Source organism: Eupeodes corollae, chromosome 2 (genome assembly GCF_945859685.1).
Source record: "Eupeodes corollae chromosome 2, idEupCoro1.1, whole genome shotgun sequence".
NCBI classification, from domain to species: Eukaryota; Metazoa; Arthropoda; class Insecta; order Diptera; family Syrphidae; genus Eupeodes; species Eupeodes corollae.
The window spans coordinates 44,364,142-44,387,661 of NC_079148.1; the positions used below are offsets into that span (position 1 = coordinate 44,364,142).

The 23,520-nt window shown below is 33.8% G+C and overlaps 1 protein-coding gene across 1 annotated transcript in view; it reads right to left on the reverse strand.

Annotated features, from left to right (window-relative positions):
• Positions 1-4,249: 4,249 nt before the first annotated feature.
• Positions 4,250-23,520, reverse strand: part of LOC129944888 (uncharacterized) — a 37,235-nt gene continuing 17,964 nt past the window's right edge. The window contains exons 2-4 of the mRNA XM_056054550.1: positions 7,670-8,761; positions 5,801-7,603; positions 4,250-5,254 (exon numbers count right to left, since the gene is read on the reverse strand). Of these exons, the coding sequence (XP_055910525.1) occupies positions 4,250-5,254; positions 5,801-7,603; positions 7,670-8,761 (3,900 nt within the window). The remainder of the gene's footprint in view (positions 5,255-5,800; positions 7,604-7,669; positions 8,762-23,520) is intronic.

Sequence of the window (23,520 nt, forward strand, 5' to 3'; positions counted from 1 at the left end):
TATCGACTTCAAATAAATTTTGTTATACAGATAATAAAGCAGAAAGATGCAGAAAGGGCTCTCAAGAAAATTACGTGGGTGGTTTTTTTACCATAGCAGTTTAAAAAAAAGGTGAAAATTTTGGTTAACCCTTAATATCTTACGAACCAAAAACGCTAGAGACTTGAATTAAATTTTATATAACAGACTGTAACGTGATCTCAAAGAAGTATATTTTTTAAAAAAAATCTATCTAACGGTTTTTTTTCTAAATCAAAAAAACTGAAAAAAAAATTTGTCACCTCCTAAATTTAACGACTAACATATGATTTCATCTCCAAAACAATTTTGAGCAACGAAGAGTAATGTTTTTGACATCTGATAGAATTTTGAGAAAAATCGAATTGACAGTTTTTTTATAAAAACTAAAAATCTAAAAAAAACATTACTCAAAGTTCGTAAAAATTAAATATCGATTCAAATATCTTTTTAAAAACTTGAAATTTAGGCTTCAAACTAATTTTATCTTATAAGAAATATTGTTTTCAATATTCAATAAAATTTTGAGAAAAATCGAATTGACATTTTTTTTACAAAAAATAAAAACCTTAAAAAAAATTTATAAAAGTTGGTAAAAATTGATTTTCGTCTCAAATATCTCTTCAAAAATTGTAGATATTGGCTTTTTACTACTTTTATCTTTCAAAAAAAATTGTTGTTAACATTTAGTAAAATTTTGAAAAAAATCGAATTGACAGTTTTTGTACAAAAAATTAAATACCTAAAAAAAAATTTAACAAAAGTTGGTAAAAATTGATTTTCGACTCAAATATCTTTTCAAATCTATAAAATATTGGCTTCCAACTAATTTTATCTTATAGAAAATATTGTTTTCAACATTCGATAGAATTTTGAAGAAAATCGACGGTTTTTTTACAAAAAATAAAATTTAAAAAAAAAACAATACTAAAACTTGGTAAACATTTACTTTCGACTTAAATAGCTTTTCAAAAATTCAAAATATTGGCTTCAAACTTATTTTATTTTACCGAAAATATTGTTTTCAATATTCAGTGATTTTTATATAAAAACAGTCCGTTTTTTCAAAAAAAATAAAATCTATAAAAAATAGTACGCAAATTTGGTAAAATCGATACTAGTACATATAGACAAACTTTTAACAAGACAAATCGACAGACGGGATGGGAAATTATCAGTGTGGGTCGCATCCCAGCCTCTTTTTTTTTGGAAACTGTGAAGCAGCTAAGAAAGCTGTTATTTTGTTGTTTTTAATAACAGCTTTCTTATCTGCTTCACAGTTTTTAACAAAAAAAAGTCCAAAGGTATCAAAACGCAGTTTATAGACGACTAATTTGGGTTAATTCGGTCCCTAGCTAGATATCTGCAGATGCACACTGCAAGTTGGGTTTGGTCATTTTCCATTTGTGCGCGGCGCCTTACTGTACTGTGCTGTACAGTGGGCGTAAATTCGAAGAATTTCTTTGCCGGCGCGCGCATTGTTCTATGGGCTCTACTTAACTCAACCATCTTAGTCGTTGGACCTTTGTCATTCTGGCTAAGTCTACGTCGTTGTAGAACCCGTACAGCTCCATCCATTCATCTTCTCCTCCACTCACCTTCTATGCATATGTTACTTTAGAAAACGCAAAGAACTTTTATTTTAAAGTTTTTGTCGTAGTCCATGCTAATGCACTTTAAAGTAAAGGGTTTTTCAATAAGAGCGGATAAATGTTGAAATGGAATAAACAAGCTGTGTGTCAGTTATTACCAAAATAATTTTTAACTTCCCATAGGAAGTTATTGTAATGGGTCCGATTTATCAAATTGAAAATTTTGACATTTCTCGTTGTTTCAAGGTGCCTAGAGTCGAAATAAAATATTTTTAGAAAGATGTCTGTGCATGCGTGTTCGTACGTCTAAACATTCGTACGTCCGTAGATCCGTGCGTTCGCGACATTTTTTTCGTCGTCCATAGCTCAAGAACTAGAAAAGATATCAGAAAGATGCAGAAAAGCCTCTCATGAAAGCTGCGTGGGTGTTTTTTTTCAATAGCAGTTTAAAAAAAGGTGCAAACGTTTTTTTATAAATCAGAAAAACTGAAAAAAATGTGTCGCCTCCAAAATTTTGCAAATAAAAAATGATTTCATCTCCAAAACAAAAATGGGCAACGAAGAATAATGTTTTTGACATCTTATAAAATTTTGAAAGAAAAATCTAATTGACAGTTTTTTTTATAAAAAATAAAACCCTGAAAAAAACATTACTCAAAGTTGGTAAAAACTGAATTTCGACTCAAATATCTTTTTAAAAACTTTAGATTAAGGCTTAAAACTTATATTATCTTACAAGAAATATTTTTTTCAACATTCTGAAAAATGTCGAAAAACCTAAACAAAAATTTATAAAAGTTTTGTAAACATTGTTTTTAGACGTAAATATATTTTCAAAAATTTGAGATTATAGCTTTCAACTAATTTTATCTTATAACATGTAGTTTTTCAATATTCCGAAAAAATTTGGGGAAATACTTTAAAAAAATTAATAAAAGGTGATAAAAATGGATTTCGACTCAAATACATTTTTAAAACTTTTATCTTTTAATAAATATTGTTGTCAACAAATCTAATTGACAGTTTTATTTACAAAAAATAAAAAAGAAAACAATACTAAATTTTGGTAAAAATTAAAAATATTGTCTTCAAACTATTTTATTTCACAGAAAATATTGTTTTCGATATTCAGAAGATTTTTTATAACATTCCGTTTTTTCATAAAAAAATAAAAACTACGAAAAATAGTACGCAAATATGGTAAAAATTGATGTTCGGTTCTTGATATTTCTCAAATTAATTTTATTCAACTAATTTGTAAGAATTTAAGAAATGCTACTTAAATTGATTAAATTTGTTTTTGACTAAAAATCTATTTAACAAAACTAGATTTTCAAACTTAACTATTTCTTTAAATGAAAAATACTGTTTGTAATTTTAAAATTTTTAAGATTAATTCAACTAACAACTTTTTTAACCCAACACCAAAATCTACAAACTTTTAAGTAAGACAAATCGACAGACGGGATGGGAAATTATTTTTGTGGGTCGCATCTCAGACTCTTTTTTATTTCGGCACGTGGCACGTATCGCTGTCCTGCTGGAACCACTTGTCGTATAGGTCCACATGGTTTGATTTGGGCCATAATAAATTAGTTATGTAGCACTCACTGTTGATGGTGGCCGCCTCACTAACGTTGTTTTAAAAAAAGTACGGATCAATTACGCCACCGCCGCCGCCGGCCCAAAATCCACACCAAACGGTAACTTTTTGAGGATGCATTATCACCTGATGAATCTCGAGTGGGTTGGTGTCGTCCTATATACGATATATCTCAATTTTGCTTTTTAGCACAGCCATTCATCCAAAAGATTCAGAGCCCAGTCAACGAAAAAACAGCGTTGTCTATGTGTTGGGGGGATTCTTCTTAATATGAATCCCAGAGCAAAAATATGTCTTAGCTGAAAAAAAGTTTAAAATTTCTTGCAGTACCACAACGCAATTGAAAAGAAAAAAAAGAGAACAGTTTTTTTTGTATACCTTTAGTGTTTAATTCTTATTTTTACGTCTTGTCTCTAATAATGTTACAATCGAAGTGATTTACAATTATTTTTAAGACACGAATGTGCCTTAGTCAAACCGACTATCTCGGTGGTGAAAACTATTAACTTAGTTTATATAAAGGTGAGATTAAGAATAGAGATTGTATGTCTTATAATATTCTCAACTTCATTATTATTAAAATTAACAACTTAATTTACGTTACGTTTAATAGTAACACCTAAAGGTATGCAATATTTTTTTTTTAAAATAATTTAGTTCAAATAATCGTTTGAATATTATAAACTGCTACTTGACGTCAACATTCCGGCCTCCCTTTGCAGAAATGCAAAAAGTATAGAATCCATGCATCCGAAAAGTTGATAGATTTTACGTAGCGAGTCCATCGGTGGAGGTATTTTGTTAAAGAAGCGCCTCGATTCGCTACTCAGAAAAAAAAATAAGATTAGTAAATCCAACGTTGAGGGGTTGTTTAAAGAGTGCCCTTACTCACTCAGACATGTTAGTGGGAATACAAATGTCAGTTAAAAAAAATTAAATAGATAAATTTATTGATTAAATTTCAAAAGGTGCTGTGCAGAACCATCAATAAAATATCAAAAATAATGAATGTATTAAGTTAATTAGCTTAAATTTATTATTTGTTTTGTGAAGCAAGATACACCTGGAACACTTCCTGATCGACAGGCAAGAGACATAATTTAACTATAGGGCGTAGAATTTCGCCTTGTTGAGTTTTAACGGTAGCAACGCGAACCTTTCCATCTTTTCCAGGGTGAACAGCCACTATTTTTCCCAGTCGCCATTGAGTGGGTGGTAGATTTTCGTTGCGCACAACTACAACGTCTCCAACTTTGATATTACGCTTAGGAAATTTCCACTTTGTTCTTCGTTGAAGATCGGTCAAATATTCCTCCTTCCATCGTTTTGAAAAAGAGTATAAAATTTGCTGGACTCTTTCCCAATTCCTTAGTTTTGCAATTTCGCCAACTTGGCTTTCGGGTAAGGAGAGCAAGGGTGCACCTTTTAAAAAATGTCCCGGTGTTAAGGGAAGAGGGTCAGAAGGGTTCTCACTAATCGGAGAAATAGGGCGGGAGTTCAGACATGACTCAATTTTAACAAGCAGTGTGGAAAACTCTTCAAACGTTAGCCTGGAGTTTCCAACAACCTTCTTAAAGTGTGTTTTAAACGACTTTATACCAGCTTCCCATAGACCACCCATATGAGGAGAACCTGGTGGAATGAAATTCCACTTCAAATTCATTGGTAGATAGAGTTTTTCAGCTACCAATGTAGCTTCTGATACGGCTTTTTTCAACTCCTTTTTTAATATTTTATTAGCAGCAACAAAATTGGTGCCGTTATCAGAGAAAAGTTGTTGGGGAACACCTCTACGACCGACAAATCTATCAAGAGCAGCTAAAAACGACTCCGTTGATAGACTTCCTACAGCTTCTAAATGTACAGCTTTTGTACAGAGACAAATAAAAAGACAAGCATAACCTTTTATTGCTTGATAGAACCGACCCTTTTTAACCTTTAGTTCAAAGGGGCCAGCGAAATCCAATCCAACATGAGTGAATGGAAAGGAATAGTTAACCCTTTCGGGTGGGAGTGTTCCCATAATTTGGGTTTGAAGTTCCTTTTTGTGTAAAACACAAACAATGCAACTATTGGCAAACGATTTTATTAAGTTTTTTAGTTTTGGAATCCAAAATGACTTTCGCATTAGGTACATGACTTGTTGGTTCCCTCCATGTAGGGAAATTTTATGGAAGAAACCTACTAGCAATTTCGACAACGGACATGAGTATGGCAATATTATTGGATATTTTTCATTGTAACTCAAATTTGCATTGGTTAAACGGCCGTTGACTCTCATGATTAGGTCAGAGTCTAAGGTAGGGTTAAGCGATAAAATTGTACTATTTTTACTTAACGGTTTCGAGTTATATAGAGCGTTGAACTCTTCACTAAAATAGAAGCGTTGTGCTAGTACAACGAGTCGAGTTTTCACAAAAGTTAATTCATGATGAGTTAACTTAATAGAAAAGTATCTGAAAGGGTAAAACCTTTTTCTTTTGCGAGAAGCTAGGTTAATAAATCTAAACAAATATGATATGACTTTTATAGCACGAGAGTAACATGAAAATCTTCTCAAAATATCATCATTTGTGTTTTGATTTACTACAAAGCTTTTAATTTGTTTGATTTCAACATTCCAATGGGGATCCTTTTGAATCTTCGTTATTGGCCAAGTTTCCTGGGAATTCTTTAACCAACTTGGACCATGCCACCATTGGTCATTGTTTATTAAATTCTGAGGCATTACACCGCGGGAAGCGATGTCAGCTGGATTGTGTTCAGAAGGAACATGTTTCCAAATACAACCTGGCGGACTCTCAGTTTGTACTTTAGAGACCCGGTTTCGGACAAACGTTTCAAGTCGAGATGGGCAGTCACGAATCCAATAAAGAACAATCATTGAATCCGTCCAAAGGTAAACATGATAGTTTTTCAGGCGTAGACTACTTTGTACAGCGTTTACTAACCTTGTTAGCAAAACAGCTCCACAAAGCTCCAGCCGAGGTATGGAAATGGCTTTTAGGGGAGCCACTTTTGTTTTTGAGCAAAGAAGGTTGATAAACACATTTCCAGATGAATCAGAAATCCTAGAGTAGACAGCAGCAGCATATGCACTTAGAGATGCATCGCAAAATCCGTGTATTTCAACACACATATCTGGAGTATAATTGATCCATCTTGGAATTCTGAGATCCTTTATTATAGGAAAGGATTTCACAAAATCTTTCCATGTCTCTAACCGAGTTGATTTTATGGGCGCATCCCACTCGGTTTTGTCTTTCCAGACATCTTGCAATAAAATCTTTAATAAAATTGTTGTTGGCGCAAGCCAACCTATAGGGTCATATATTTTAGCTATATTTGAAAAAAGCTCACGTTTAGTCAAAACAGTTGTTGAAGAAAATAGGTTACATCGAATATAGAAGCAATCTTCCCTTGCATTCCACCCTATACCTAGAACTTTCGAATGTGAATTCTCATCGAACATAAGAAAGTGTTGGTCTAAAACATCCCCCCTAGGAATGTTTTCCAACAAGCGAGGGTGGTTTGCAGTCCATTTTTTCAAGCAAAACCCTCCGGACAAAAGAAGTGCATTTAACTGAGTTTGAGCTTGAACAACAGTATCTAGATCGAACCCTCCAGAAAAAACGTCGTCCACATAAAAATCTGACAATACCATATCCTTTGCTAAAGGATATTGGTTTCCTTCATCAGAGGCAAGTTGATGTAAAGTTCGGATTGCCAAATATGGAGCACAGTTAACTCCAAAAGTAACCCTATTTATTTCAAAATCAGCCAAATCTGATTCTGAATTTGACGATCGAAAAATTATTCTTTGGAATCTATGATGATCGGGGTGAACATGTATTTGGCGATACATTTTCTCAATATCGCTATTAAAAACATAGGGATACTGTCGCCATTTTAATAAAATAGTTTGTAGGTCATTTTGAAGAGCAGGACCGGTACACAAAAAATCGTTTAGGCTATGCCCTTTGTTGGTAGAAGCACTTGCGTTAAAAACGACTCTAACCTTTGTTGAAGCACTGCCCGGTTTAACCACAGCATGGTGCGGCAAATAAAAGTGCTGTGTGGAAAGATTTAATTCACCTTTTGACCTAAGCGTCATGTGCTTCAAAGAAATGTATTCGTTCAGAACTTTGTTATACTCTTCTCTGAGCGATATATCGCAAAGAAGACGCTTCTCTTGTCGCAGAAATTGTAAAACTGCACTACTTCTGGAAAGACCTAAATCCGATATATTTAGGTGAGGCTTAAATGGAAGTTTCACTGTATAGCTGCCATCTAGATTGCGAGTTGTTGTATCCGTATACAATTTTTCACAAAATTTATCTTCGTTAGAAAAGGGTTTTATTTCTGGAACTTCTTCGAGTTCCCAAAATCTCTGAATTTGTTTTTCTAAACAAATCTCACTAAAAAATGTATGAAAAGTTGGTTTCTTTAAACCAACTTCACATGGTCCAGAAAGAACCCACCCGAAAACCGTATTTTGAGCAATTGGTGAAAAGTCCTTTTCTTTCTTAACACCTTCACGTAGAATAAGAGGGTAGATATCTGCTCCGATCAAAATGTCTATCGAAGCGGGTTTATCAAAGTTAGGATCTGCCAATCGTAATCCCTTGAGCTCAACCAAGTTTGATGCGTCAACAGACTGCGATGGCAAATTTCCTGTCAGCCTTTTCAAAACAACGGCTGAAACCGGTATATGTACATCAGGGTTGATGCGAGATTCGAGCGTGAGAGGACACATACTCGTTGAAAATTCGCTTTGAACTTGTCCAATGCCACAAATAGATGCATTGGTAGCCCGTGTAAAAAGCTTAAATCGGTTCACTACGGATTGTAAAATATAAGTAGCTTCAGAACCAGGGTCGATTAAAGCTCTCAAAAGAATGGTTTGATTATGAACATTAATTTTAACCAAAGCTGTAGCTAGTAAAATATTCTTTTGCTGGTTAACAAGGAAACTTTTAAGTGTAGACGAATTAGAATTTATATCCTTTTCTAAATCCAGCGTTGTTTGTTGTTCTATTTTCGAAGTGGACTGTATGGGGGTGGGGTTGGTAGCAAGAGGAGTTTGAGATAGAGGAGTTGATCTTGTATCCTGAGATGATTGATTTTGTTGGGAAAAATGAAGCAAACTGTGGTGCCTTCTACCGCACTTGTCGCAAGAAACTTTACTTTTACACTCATATACCGCATGTGTGAGTGCAAGGCAGTTGTAGCAGTACTTTTGGACTTGTACTACTTTACGACGAGATGAAACATCCATGTCCAAAAATTTCTTGCATGAACGCAAGGGATGATTGCTATTGCATACCTTACAACTGAAATTCTTTTGTTCAACATGAAAAGAGTTTACCTTTTTGGTATTTAAATTGGATGATTGATTCGCACTTTTACGGGGACATTGCTTGACTTCTTCAACAGATTCAAGTATCTTGTATCTCGAAGCAAGAAAATCATCCAAAGATTTCCATGTAGGAATTTCATTTTCTTTCGGTAGACTTTGCTCAAAAAGAAACAAAGTGTTTTCAGGGATCTTTTGAGAAATAATAAAAATAAGAATCGGATCCCAATTATCGGTTTTAACACCATAGCTTGAAAGGACCCCTAGACAATCACAAACGGTTCTATGAAGTTTTCTCAAAGCTGAGCAGCTTTCAGTTGAGATAGACGGTATAGAAAAAAGTGCTTTAAGCTGTGTGTTAATTAAGATGCGTTTATTCTCGTACTGAGATTTTAATGCATCCCACGCTAGCTTAAAATTATCTGCCGTCAGTGAAAACTTTTCAACAATGTCATGAGCTTCCTTCTTAGTTTTAAGGCGTAAATGGAATAACTTTTCTACATCACTAAGTCGGGGGTGAGCTATGTAAATTGCTTGGAACATATCACGAAAAGTAGGCCAGGATTTATAATCACCTTCAAAACATTCAGCGTCGCAAGGTGGAACCCTAATTCCATATTCTAATTCAGATCTTTGAGGAGCAACAAGATCTTGTTTTGTATCCTTGTATGTACCCATGTCTATGGAATCTATAATACTACCTACAGTAGTGAAATAATTGGTTGAAACTGATAAATATTTCGATTTAATTGTCAACAGTTTTGTATCATCTAAACTTTTATCTTCGTTCTTCAAACATTTTGTATAAACTGAACGAAAACTATCCCATAATACCTCAAATTCTTTTTTCCAGACTTTGAGCATACCAGAAGTCATATTTTCTCTATTTGGTACATCACGAAAACTATTGATAGTTTCGTTTATTTGCTTCACGCACAAATAAAAATCGTCAGAAAAAGACATATCGAAAACGATAAAAAATGGTACACTTAATAGATCTCGAACGAAGAAAAAAGTTCACAACTAAAGCAATAAACTTTCAAAATTTCTTTTTATTTTTATTTAAATTTCAATAAAACGAGTTGTTAATTGAACGAAAATCTAAAAAATTATCCCTTAATCAAAGAACAGAAAATCCTGAAAAGGATTAAAATACCGTAGATTGATTGTTCACAAAAAAAAAGTTGAAAAGGTTTTAAAAATCACCAGATCGAAGAAACCGTAAGATCGCGAGATCAAAAAAAAAACTGTAACGAAACTGTACCTAAACCTTACGATCAAAATTTGTTCCAAATATGCTCACTTCACAAATATATATATATATGTATACTTATATGAATCACTTTAAATAATTTTCAATAAGATCAAAAATATACTTTATAAAAAATCACAATCAATTCAATACTTTAATTTAATTTGCAAAAATAATTGAATCAAATATATTTATATTTATAATTATGTATATTTTATAATGCACAGCACCTACCTTGGGTTAGGGATATGGGATTTCCATCTAGGTGTGGACAACAGCGTAAAACCAAAGTGTGTGGGCAAAAATTCCAATAAAATTCGCACTCCGTAATTATCTCCAAAATAACTCAAGGGGTTATGAGTTTTTAATCCCAAATTTATTTGCTGTCCAAAGTATTTATCCGGCTCGAAGGACCAAAAAATGTTGGGGGGATTCTTCTTAATATGAATCCCAGAGCAAAAATATGTCTTAGCTGAAAAAAAGTTTAAAATTTCTTGCAGTACCACAACGCAATTGAAAAGAAAAAAAAGAGAACAGTTTTTTTTGTATACCTTTAGTGTTTAATTCTTATTTTTACGTCTTGTCTCTAATAATGTTACAATCGAAGTGATTTACAATTATTTTTAAGACACGAATGTGCCTTAGTCAAACCGACTATCTCGGTGGTGAAAACTATTAACTTAGTTTATATAAAGGTGAGATTAAGAATAGAGATTGTATGTCTTATAATATTCTCAACTTCATTATTATTAAAATTAACAACTTAATTTACGTTACGTTTAATAGTAACACCTAAAGGTATGCAATATTTTTTTTAAAATAATTTAGTTCAAATAATCGTTTGAATATTATAAACTGCTACTTGACGTCAACACTATGGTCATGAACTTTGAGTTCCTGGGTTAGTTGGATCTTGTACAGGTGTAGGCCCAAGTCCCGACTCAAAATTCGCCAAGTTGAATTCTGCGAAAGGCCGAGGTTTTGTGCACTGCGAGGAATAGAGTGTCTCTCACTTTTACAAAGCGCGGCGATGTTGTCGGCCGATCTCGCGTTCCTTGAACGTGACTGATTGTTTACTACACCTGTTGTCTCAAATTTGGACACCAAACGTTGACGAGTTAGTCGACTGTGCTGTTCAGTCGTGTAACTTGCTGTGATGATTTGGCGTAAACAACTGATTAATAAACAAAATATTTGACAGATTTCACCAAAACAAAATGGCCACCACGAGGTGCGAAACAAGCGGGTAGAAACCCGCACCAATTGAAAAACCCTCTAGGACTGGGATGATAAGGATCTTATATAGCGACACTTTGGTTACTCACCAGCTTGTCTATTTTGAAAATAAATTGGGTGGCGCAACAGTCCGTTAAGAACTAGGGCCTAGTGACTTACAACTTTCAACCATTCCTGGGTGCGAGTAATGTTGTCAGGAATGGAGGGGACCTATACAGTTTATATGCCGAATCCACACTGCTAATTTGAAAATCACTTTTTCATGACAAGAGTTACTCTTGGAAAATTTGTCGATTCCTCGCAATAGTCAGTACCCGTGGGTAGGCAGGGATCAAACCCAAGACTTCTGGCATGATAGTCCATCGCACTAACCATCATGCCACGGGTACTATTTTAATGAAGTTAAAACTAAAAGTTGGTTAACATGACTCGATTGACCCAAACGTTTTTTCTACTCTTATTTTTAAAGAAAGCACAAAACGGTCATTGTCTGTGAATAAATCTATTTCTCGACAAGACAACAATTTGAGGATTTTCCTAGCCTTAGATGTGGGAATTTAGTTTACTGAAGTAGCCTTCAAGTAACTGAAATTGCTCTAAGGCCCAATGAGCTAAGCAACAGTGAAGTGCATGGAACTTGTAAGTGCATATTCCTTAATATTTCCGTAAAATTTTTCTGAGTCTCTGGTTTAAAAATGAACTTCAAATGTTCTTTAAAAAGTTATACAACTTTCTTGTTAAAATTGGATACAATTTTATAAGTAATTTTCAGAATAAAGTATTCAATTTTCCAAAAAAAAAAAAAACAATTTTACAGTTGTGCAGATTACCATTACTAAACACACATTACGCAATGTATGAAACTAAACCATTGGTTTTTGCAAGGTACCGCAAGATATATCTTTTTTTTAATGTTTCGTAAAAATTTGAGTACAATTAGGTCAAGTAGTTGGAAAGTTCCATTTTTTGATAATGATCATATAAAAACATTATGACTTGATTCAACTTAATTGTTGCAAGAATAATTGAAATCGTATTCTTGATCTTGTTTTTGCTGATAGAGAATTAAATATATCTGTTGATAAATCACTTTATCCTATTTTTCCTAACTCTATTCACCATTTAGCTCTAAATTTTAATTTTTCATTCTATAATTATTTCAAAAGCACAAATTGTAATAAAATTTAAATTTAAATACGCAAAAGCTAACTACACAGACATTGCGAATTATTTGTCGGGTATTCAATGGCGCTTAAATTATAATTCTATGAATTTGTTTGATTTTTATAATTTTTTCATTGATAATTTGAAAGCGGCAATTAATATGCATGTCCCAAAAGTAAAAATTAATAAAAACACAAAGCCTCCTTGGTTTACCAAGAGGCTTTGTAATTTAAGTAATAAAAAAACAATGCTTACAAAAGGATACGCACTTGTGAAAATAATATCGATTTAAAAAATACTTACATTCGGGTAGCGCGGGAATTCGATGTTCTTAACAAATTTCTATATAAAAATTACGTTTTATCGATTGAATCAAACATAAAAACTAATGCAAAATGTTTTTGGTCATTTATTAATACTAAAAAAATGTCAAATGGTATTCCTAGCAGTATGAACTGCATGGGTTCTACATTTTCGGATCTTTCAAATATTTGTAATTCGTTTGCCCATTACTTCGAATCAAATTATTCCAAATCTAGTTCAGATCCATTAAGAATATCTAATCATAGTTATAAGGTTGACATAGGACAATTAGAAATTAATATTTTGGAAATCGAAGAAGGTCTTTTGAATTTAAATAACGATTGCAAGCAAGGCAGTGATGAAATTCCACCAATTATTTTGAAGATATGTGCACTTGCTGAGCCCCTTTATTTCATTTTCAATGCCTCTCTTGGGAAAGGTAAATTTCTTTCAGTGTGGAAAAAATCATTTCTTTCTCCAATTCATGAAAGTGGTACTAAGCAGGAAGTAAATAACTACCGTCCTATTTGTAAATTATCAAGTATACCGAAACTCTTGGAGAAAGTTATCTTTATTATTATTTATTGCAGGAAGATCCACTACCACTAATCTTTCTATCTTTTTCAATTTCGTTTTAAATAAACTCGAAGAAGGCTACCAAATTGATGTTTTCTATACTGATTTTGCGAAGGCTTTTGATAGAGTTAGTCAAACTATTTTGATTGAAAAATTGAAACAATTTGGTTTTCACTCAAATATAATGAAATGGTTGATCACGTGCTCTCTAGTCTAATTATTGTTACCTCGGGTGTCCCGCAAGGAAGCCATCTTGGTCCCCTTCTTTTTTTAATTTTCATCAACGACCTGATATCTTCTTAAATTCTAGTACACTTTTATTTGCAGATGATTTAAAGTTTTTCAGATGCATACATTCTTTATATGATTGTATTCTTTTGCAAAACGATCTCCAAAAGTTAGGTGAATGGTGTACAACTAACCAATTATTTTTGAACGTTAATAAATGTCAATTTTTTTCCTTTTGTCGCAAATTTTCGAAAATTTCTTTTGATTACAAAGTTTATAACTTTGTTCTTGAAAACGTTTTGGAGAAAAAGGACCTTGGTGTAGTGTTTGATTCAAAACTAAACTTTAGCAAGCATATAGAATATATTGTAGCAAAATCCAATTCAATGCTAGGTTTTATTAAACGTTATTCAAAAGACTTCAAGGATCCTTTTGTTCTTAAATCTATATTTAACTCCTATGTTAGATCAAACTTAGAATACTGTTGTGTAATTTGGAATCCTTACTACAATATTTATTCAAATAGAATTGAAATCATCCAAAACAAATTTACAAGGTTTTATAATTCAGAAATTAGGTTGGAACATCGAAATTCCATCGTACTCGACTAGATGTAAACTTCTTGGAACTCAGTCACTTGAAAATAGAAGGAAAATGTTTTCAGTAACATTTTGTCACATCATATCAAATGCCCTTTCCTTTTATCGTTGATAGATTTGTAAGCCCCCTCGCGTCAAATAAGAGAATGTTGCTTACTCCGAGAAAAGAAACATGGGATAAACTATGCTTGTAATGAACCTTTAACTCGTTGTGTTAGAGAAACTAATCTTACACTTTAAAAAATAATATACTTTTGTTATTATTGAATTAATTAATCAAACCTTGTTTATAAAATTGTTATTTTAAGCACTTAATGTTATGTATTATTACGCCTATTTTTTTTTGTTATAAATGATTATTTATTTCTTGACCTTTTGTAATCTGATTGTAGATGTTAAGATCTCTAATTGATACGAATGAATAAATAAATAAATAAGAAGGGTGCTACTATTATTGAAGCTTAGAAAATAACCACTCGTATATTTACGAGCCTTGTAGACTAAAAATGTAGCTAACCTCAAGAATTTCAGATCGTTATTTATAAACAATCATATAAGCTGAAAATCGACATTCAATACAGATCATTTCATGATAACTAACAAATTGTTTGAGGGGCCACTTGGCGTATACGTAACAAAAATAATCAAAAAAATTAACGTAACACAAAAACCTTCAAAACCAATTATTCGTATGATTTAAATCATAAGCAACCAAGACTTCGTTGCCAAAGAATGCCTTGGAAAGCTTTTTTGGTGCTAGAGAAAATTATTGATAGCTACCCTATAAGCGGGACATCTGTTTGTCAGTTTGTCAAGTAAAAAGATCCTGAAGAGTTTTCTTTTTTTTTAAGGATAACCGTAGTGCAGTACTTCATCTGAATAGAATATATTTCAAATTAACAAATCTTCATCAATGCATAAATATAAAACTTTTTGTAAAAGTTTTCGAGGCTCAATTTGAGTTTGTACAAGAAAGAAGAATCAGAAACAAAAGTTACAAATAATGCTGAGAATAAGTCATAAGTAGTTTGGTTCTAAGATTGAAAAAATAGCATCACTGCAGCACCAATCAATAAATTTATAAATAATCCATTTTTTCGTTAGCAAATTTAACTGCATAGAAGACTTTGAATTCATATTCTCGTTTAGTATTTTACGAATAATCTCTTTCATTAAAATGTTCGAAGGAAAAACCTAAATTTAATAAAAACAAGTTGCCAAAAGGCTAATTCCTTCGCCAAAATTGCAATCAAACAAAACCAACAAATTTTCGTCTTACATTTTAAATTGAATTTCTTATGAACAAATGCGCTGCACCTTTTAATTATTAATTTATAACGTTTTAGAAAACAGCACATAATGTAGAACATTTCTGTGGCATCAAGCTTACTCCTGGAAACCTTGCATATGCATCCATTCACAATCGCACACATACACACATACAAAGCTTGGTACTATTCAATATCAATATTCCGAAATTCCGGAAAAGTTAAATCATAAGGACACATTATTTAGTTTTCAACTGCCAAACCATTAATTCTCAAAATTGATTCTACAGAAACACGTGCTGCTAAAGCTCTATTTCCTCCTTGACTGAGTTTCCTCAGTCGACGAATAGTATACATTTTTTTGTTCTCTTGATTCTGTTTAATTTCACTCACCGTTTATTTCTGTCGAGAAAAAAAAAAGAAAAAACTGAAGAAAAATAAGGACGAAAAAAGTGCTAGCTTTTCTTCTAGAGTTGCAAATTGAATCCATCTTTCAGCGTTCACTGAATTCAGAGATTGGCAGAGAAGTCGACTTCAAAAAGTGCTAGACGAAACGGTCAAACGCGGGTGATGGAAAATGTAAACGGGGAGGAAAATCCTTCCTGCTTCTAAATCCTCTCTGAGCGCACTGACGGACAAATACAAAACGAAAATTCTTTCCTTTTTTTCTGTATCACTTCGTTCCTTTTCATCTGAAAAGTTTATAATTCTTCTTTTCTTCTCGTCTTTGGTTTTTTTTTTATGAATATTCGACCATGAATCTTCATTTTACAGTTAAGTGATTCCTGATAAATAAATCATTATTTACGGAATCCTGAATTTTTGTCTAAGTATTAAGTATCGCATAGAAACTAGAACAGAAATATAAATGAAATGTTATTTAAATTATTTTTTATGGCATCATTCGTAGAAACATAAAAATATAATTCTAGATTTTTACTTTTCGGATTTTGGCGGAAAAAGATTAGTCAATCGCTTCAAATTTACTAGGGTTTGTCTATTGTGTTCTTTTTATGGTCAATGGATCCTTTATCCATTTGCCCCATTTTAATGTCAGCCCGTAATCCTCCTCGAATAAGCATGCAACAAATGTGATTTGAAATGCTTCGTATTTTCGAAATAATTGAATTTAGCTGATAAATTTTCAGCTTAATAAATCTCTAGAAGAACGGAAGCTTCTTAGTAACCGGTGGTATGGCTTTCGTTGCAATAGGTGAGGTAGTGAAAGTAAGATTACTGCACTTGATATTTCAAAGCATTTGATAGAGTTTGGCATCAAGCTCTCTTACCGAAAATGCGTGCAATTGCTATTGATAATCTTCGTTGGGTTAGAAATTACCTTTCGTACCGTTAATTCAAGTACTATTGCAGGGGTTCAAATCTGATATTCCGAAAATAAAAGCTGGTGTGCCCCAGGGCTCCGTTATGTCTCCGACGCTCTTCCTTATTTTTATAAATGATCTTTTGTCTGAAACTTTTAACCCAATAAATTGTTTCGCGGATGACAGTACCCTCAGCTTTTCATATTCGTTTTTAGATCCTCGTTCTTCGGATGTGGACTACCAACGGCAGTGTATGATAAGCTCACTAAATTCTGATCTTGAAAGCATTGTTCAAAGGGGAATCAAAAACCGTGTAGAATTTAATGCTTCGAAAACTCAATGCTGTATACTGTTGCAAAAGCGTTACCCTCCCACGATACCACTATCCATGAGTAGTACTTGCATCGAGGAGACTAAACAGCTATCAGTCCTAGGTATGTGCATTACAAACCACTTGTTGTGGAGTGATCACATATTTGAAATCGACAAAAAATGCTGCTAATCGGACGATGCAAGAAGTTTTTCACCCCTTCTGATCTGGCTATAAATTTTGTCCAAAACTTGAGTACGATTCCCATATTTGGTCAAGTGCTACTATAACCCATTTAAGTCTCTTGAACAGAATTCAAAAGAGCTCTAAAAATGATATATGACCGTTGTCTAATTGAAACTTTTGCATCTCTCGAGTACCGTCGTAAGGTTTCATGTCTCTCATTATTTTATCGCTACTTCCATAAGCAATGCTCTAATGAAATAGCCAGTTGCATGCTTCCCCTCAAACAATTCAACCGTAATACTCGTTCTTTTAGGAATTCCCATCAGTTTACCCTTGAGCCCAATTTCGGTCGTACTGTTAAGTACAGAGATTCTTTTTTAGTCGCACTACACGAATGTGGAATGCTTTACCAGACTCAGTATTTCCCCCCCATTACAATGTTCAGGCATTCAAAACCAATGTGTATCATTATCTCCTTTCAAATATTATCCTCCGTTCCTAATTGATCGTACTGTGTATATGTATAGTCATTATAAGGGTATTCATATCCCCTTGAGTGCGCGTGCAAAATAAAAAAAAAAAGTCGCTTAACAAACTTTTATTGAATATCGGTCTTGAACCTTAAACTTTGTAATAAAAACTGCGTTCTCCAGCCTTCCCATATCACACTGCAGTTTACACACTTCTTATTTTCAATTTTGCACTTGAATTTAACACTTAACACTTGAAATATTCCTCAGACTTCGAACATCCTTCTTAGGACACTTCAGAATTTGCAATTCAATCTTCGCATTTTACCCTTCTCCCCCCGCAATCAGAACTTAACGTTTTATTTTAGACCCTTCATTAAACTTTTAACTCTGCACTTCGTATTAAAACATTTTGACTCCAGACTTCTTACATAATACTTCAAACTTTACCAATCACACTTCGCACTTGAATTTGACACTTATAACGTTAAGCACTTCACACTTCATACTCTTCACTTCACGCTTCGCATTTTACACTTCGAGTTTAACACTTTGCACACCACATTTCAATTTTTTTTAAAACTTTTGACTTAACACTTTAACTTTTGACTTCAAACTTTGCACACCACACACCAATTTACGCACTATTCACTTAACACTTCGCACTTTATTTTGACTCTTTAGACTTGACTTATAACTTTAAGTACTTCACACTTCACGCTTCGCATTTTACACTTCGCGTACAATTTAGTACATCACATTTCAATTTTTGTACTTTTCACTTGGCATTTGAATTTCACAAATTAGATTTAGACTTTACTTTCCACCCTTCATTAAATTTTGAACTCCGCACTTCGTATTAAAAGCTTTTGACTTAAGACTTTGTACAGCACACTTTGCAAATCACACTTCAATTGTCCAAACTTTCACTTACACTTCGCACTTTAATTTTATACTTCAGACTTGACTTATCAGTTTTAGTACTTCACACTTGATAAAACATTTTGCATACCACATTTCAATTTTCGTACTTTTCACTTTTCATTTGAAGTTCACAATTTAGATTAGATTAAGATTTTATTTTCCAGCCTTCATTGAATTTTAAACTCCGCACCTCGTATTAAAAACTTTTGACTTAACACTTTGACTTTTGACTTCAAACTTTGCACAACACACATAAATTTTCGCACTTTTTACTTAACAGGCTTGACTTTTAACTTTTAGTGCTTCACGCTTCGCATTTTACACTTCGCGTTTAACACTTTTCACACCACATTTAAATTTTCGTACTTTTTATTTCGCACTAAAAATTTCACAAATTAGACTTTAGACTTTACTTTTCAGCCTTAATGGGATTTTAATCTCCGCACTTGTTATTAAAAACCTTTTGACTTAACATTTTGTACATCACACTTTGCACATCACAGTTCAATTTTCCAAACTTTCACGTACACTGCGCACTTTAATTTTACACTTCAGACTTGACTTATCACTTTAAGCACTTCACACTTAATACTTTACGCTTCGCATTTAACACTTTTCACACCACATTTTAATTTTCGATCTTTTCACTTCGCATTTAAATTTCACAATTTAGATTTAGACTTTACTCCAGCCTTCCTTTAATTAGGAATATCGCATTCGTATTAAAAACTTTTGACTCAACACTTTGACTTCAAACTTTGCACAACACAAATCAGTTTTCGCATTATTCACTTAACACTTCGCACTTGAATTTCAAACCACAGACTTGACTCACTACTATACATTTCACATACTTTACACTTCGCGCTTTACTCTTCGCACACTTTTCATTTCAAACTTCCCTCACCCCAATTCCGACTTTGAACTCATTTTTTCACCTTTTCGTAATTTGAGCTTTTTACTTCAAATTGCGAATTTTACTTTTTACACTTTGCACCTAACATTCCCATAGTCTTGGTGGCCAATTTATGCGCCAATACGAGACCATGTAACATCTCTCTCTAATTAGTGGTTTTGTGTGTATTTTTTTCCTATCTGTTAAGACCCTATATCCTTCGAGCCATGATCTGCAATCGTTGCTCATCTAAACGAAGCTGTGCGAAACATTCAACTTATATTAATGAGCTAAATTTGAGTTTGACAGGTGTCAAATGCCAACGTTAAAACCTTGCATTATTGATTTTTTATAATTTTTAAATCAAATTAAATTCGGAATACGGAATTTCCGTAAAAATCTACCCTCTCAATAATCGATTACCTTGAAGCTCTCAATACCAAAATCTACTTAAATTCTAACCCTCTTATCAACCCTATCGTAGCAAACCTTAAGTTACTCTAGCCATCATCAGTATCAGCAAAGTCGTATAATCTTTAAATTCAGGATGTCTCAAATACACAAAGTCATCATCATCATCACGGCCACGCACGACGATACGCACAGCAGCACATCTTAATTTTCATGTTCATACATTGGATTTGTAATTTTCATTCGTTTTTCTGCATGAAAAGTTACCGTGACGCCAAAAGCTGAACACAATTTTCTCCATCTCTGGAATCTTTCACGAGAAATCCCTTATGAAAAGTTCTTTACAAAAATGTACTCGTATTCAGCTCCCTGTTGGCTTGCTTTCGATGATGGTTGCCATAGAAAGATCCTTTTACTTTGAACTGCTTTTGATATAGTATACACAGTTATTATAGGAATCCTCAAATACACAACATGATGATAGCAGAGGCATAACCCGACATAACAACTTTAGTTCACTTCATCGAGCAAAGTCTGCCATGACGATAGGTATAGGATGAGTGGGGTAGGGTTGGGATAGGTATACTATCGTCCATCATTATGGATAACATTCGACAAGGGCCCCGCTGTTTTTACTTTATAGCTGCTGCGTATTTCCAATGAAGAAGTCAACGTCAAATTGGCAGCAACAACGTGAAGCAATGAAGTATTCTGAACCCCATTTGCAAAGTCTCGACTTCGGTGATGACGATGAAAACGACGACTTTACTGACGAAGAAGCCCAAAGACCGACGACGATGAGGACGAGAACGAGAACGACGAATGACCCACCACGGTGCGGTAGAAGCTAGCATGTTGGTTGTGAGCTTCATTTGGCTCCATTGTATTCCGGTGGTGGCGATGATGGCGCGAACCAGTATATTCCTGTAATAAAAATCAATCATGCATTCACAAATGGGTATCTGGAACAGCATTCAATAATCCGAGTTACTAGGACGAACCGTGGCGCAAAGAGACCATCAGTAATCGTATCGTATATCCTGTGCTCCTTCCTTTGCCCCATTGTACATCTACGTTCGGGTCGAAGGACCAAATGTGTCTTTGTGTATTGGTATCAGGTCAGTCGTCAATGTTTATGCGCGTGTTTGTGTTTTCACTATAAGTAAGTGACCCATATAACTGTTGTTGTTGTTATTTTTTCCTGTCCCATCCAAAAGCAAAAGGAAATCACAAAACCCGTGTCATGATTTATCTGCAAATACCGCACAATAGCTTGTCTATCTATTCACCTCACCTCTAAATTGCTGTGGTGAGTTTCACTGTTTATATTGCATCATGCGCAATGAAAGGGACTTTTGTTTCTGCCAGATGGCGCTGTTGATGAACAAACTCACCGACATCGTTGACATGGGCATGAGCATAGAAAGCCTTGTCTAGCTGGAGGCTCCAACAACAGTATGAATTGGAGCTTCATTTACAAAAATTCGTATCGCCCGAAGGCCGTTTTAGTCACCACAGCAACGTAGGCACTGGGTGGTATATTGTAGGAGCCCTCGAGACATTTAATTTTCGATAGATTTATTAAGTCTCCGTCTCATCTCATCTCATTCTTGGACGCGACTAGCACAGCTCATCTCTGTGTTCTTTTGTATGTTTTGTTAAAGATACAACAGTCATGGTAAACCTATCCAATAACCATCCGTCCGTTTATCCGTCCGTCGGGTGTCGTCGGTCGTTGTCCGACAAGGAACAACCCGACCTATCCCTAGCTTCAGCATCATCAGAGTTGTCAGAAACGGCCGGAACGGAGATGGAAATGAGTTGTTACTTTGGAATTTATTACGGAATATGAAGTGTTAATGGAAAACACCCACGACGACGACAGGAAGTCTGCCCTAGGGAGGCAGAGATTATATTCGGTTTTAATCTGCAATGCGGTCCGGGCACTGGCATCGGCATCGGCATCGGCATCAGCATCAACAGCAGCACTAAGCTTACCAAGTCAGAGGGTTCGTGAAGAATATATCATCAACGGGCTATAAAAGAGGAGGTTTGCTAGGTATGAAGCGGCGCGCAGTAGCATCTCCAATCCCCCAACAAGCGATGATTCTATTGTTAAGGGCACTTTGAATGGTCGTTGTTTTTGCTGGACTATTTCATAAGACATAATAATTGACCAAAATCTAGGAGTGGGTATATGGAAGTTGGATGTATAAATTGAATTCTTTTACAGAGTTAAGAATTCACTTCGCATCCCCACGGGTTCTTTTTGGATTAAGATTCAAATTTCTCTTCTGGTTCTTTGCCAATAGTGATGGTGCGGATGCGGGTGCGGGTACTGCGGTGGTGTTTTTGTTGGTGGTCCTGGCCGGTGGCAATGAGGCAATGGTAGTGAGTAGTGAGTAGTGATTCTTGGGCGATTGAAGGGAACAACGAAAGAACGATGAAATTGCTGAAACGAAATGAAGAAACCATTGGAAGGAATTTAATTAGAAGTGAAAAATTGTATCTCAATTAGGTAGATCGTGTTTCGTTTATTTGAAAATGAAAACTTTTGTTTTTGTTTACGGAAGTTTAGCTGAGTTTAAAACTTTTCGAGATAGGAATCCAAGGTAAATGGGGAGGGGAGGGTGGTTTTATTGTGAATGGTAGAAATGCGAGGCCGATGTAAAGCGAATTTTGTAGTTCTATTCTTTCAGGTGGTAGTCCTATAGTATATGCATAATAGTTGTGATTCCTTTTTTTGTTGGTCTAGTTCTATAATCACTTAGCAAAGAAAGATAGAAAAAGTGAAGACAAAAGACCAACAAAAAAGAAGGAACATCCTACACAGTTACGAAGGGAAAAGTTTTGCCCACATAGATTTGCATAGGTAACAAAAAATATACAAAAAGGTAGAAATGAAATTCGACACAAACAAAGTTAATATAGTTACACTTGTATAGGTAGATGTACACATTTATTTTACAGAGAATATCTTTTTTTTTTGGATTGTATTTTTGAGGTGGAACCATAGGATTATATTTCACTGTGTATGTAGTAGTTTATTGGTGTAATATTTGAAAAATATTAATTCAAAAAGGAAAACATTTTCTTAAAAAAAAAAAACGAAGAGAAAAATTACATGTAAATTGAAACGAAATTGGTTCAGTAGATTTTTTAATTAAAACTAGAGAAATTGCGGTTTTAAGCAAATTCACATTAAGATTAAGAATAAAGATGAAATTTTGAAAATTTTTATAATTGAAATAAAAGTACATACATATTTCAAAACTGGTACAGCCTTAGTTTGCATGAGAGCAAAGTTATAGAAATGATATTTATGTATTTTTTTTTGCAATCCCGGTTTTTATATTTCGAAAAACAAATTAAAGAAATTATTTTGTATTTGACATTAAACAGTTGTTTTCTTTTTATAGCCCGTTGTTGAAATTAGTCTTCAAGGCTTCAAAAATTGTGTAGATAGCGATAAATCCCAGAGAAGTTATTTGGGATGTGTCCAAAACGATTACATTTTTATTGGAAAATTTTAAGAACTTGCAACTCTAATGCTTTTGCAATGAGCCAATTTTTCATTTGAAGAACTTCGTAAATAATATCAATAATTGTAGTTAAGGATGTTAAAAATTGAACCAATTTGAAAATAATTTGGTAATTTTTTGGGAACGACTTCTAATTTTTTTGGTTATGAAATCAGCTAAAAGTCAATATAAATATTCATTCCCAAAATATTTGAGACGAAAATCTATTTTTTTTTGCATGTTTTTTTTTTTGTGTTAAAACAACCATTAAAATTTATAATGTCAT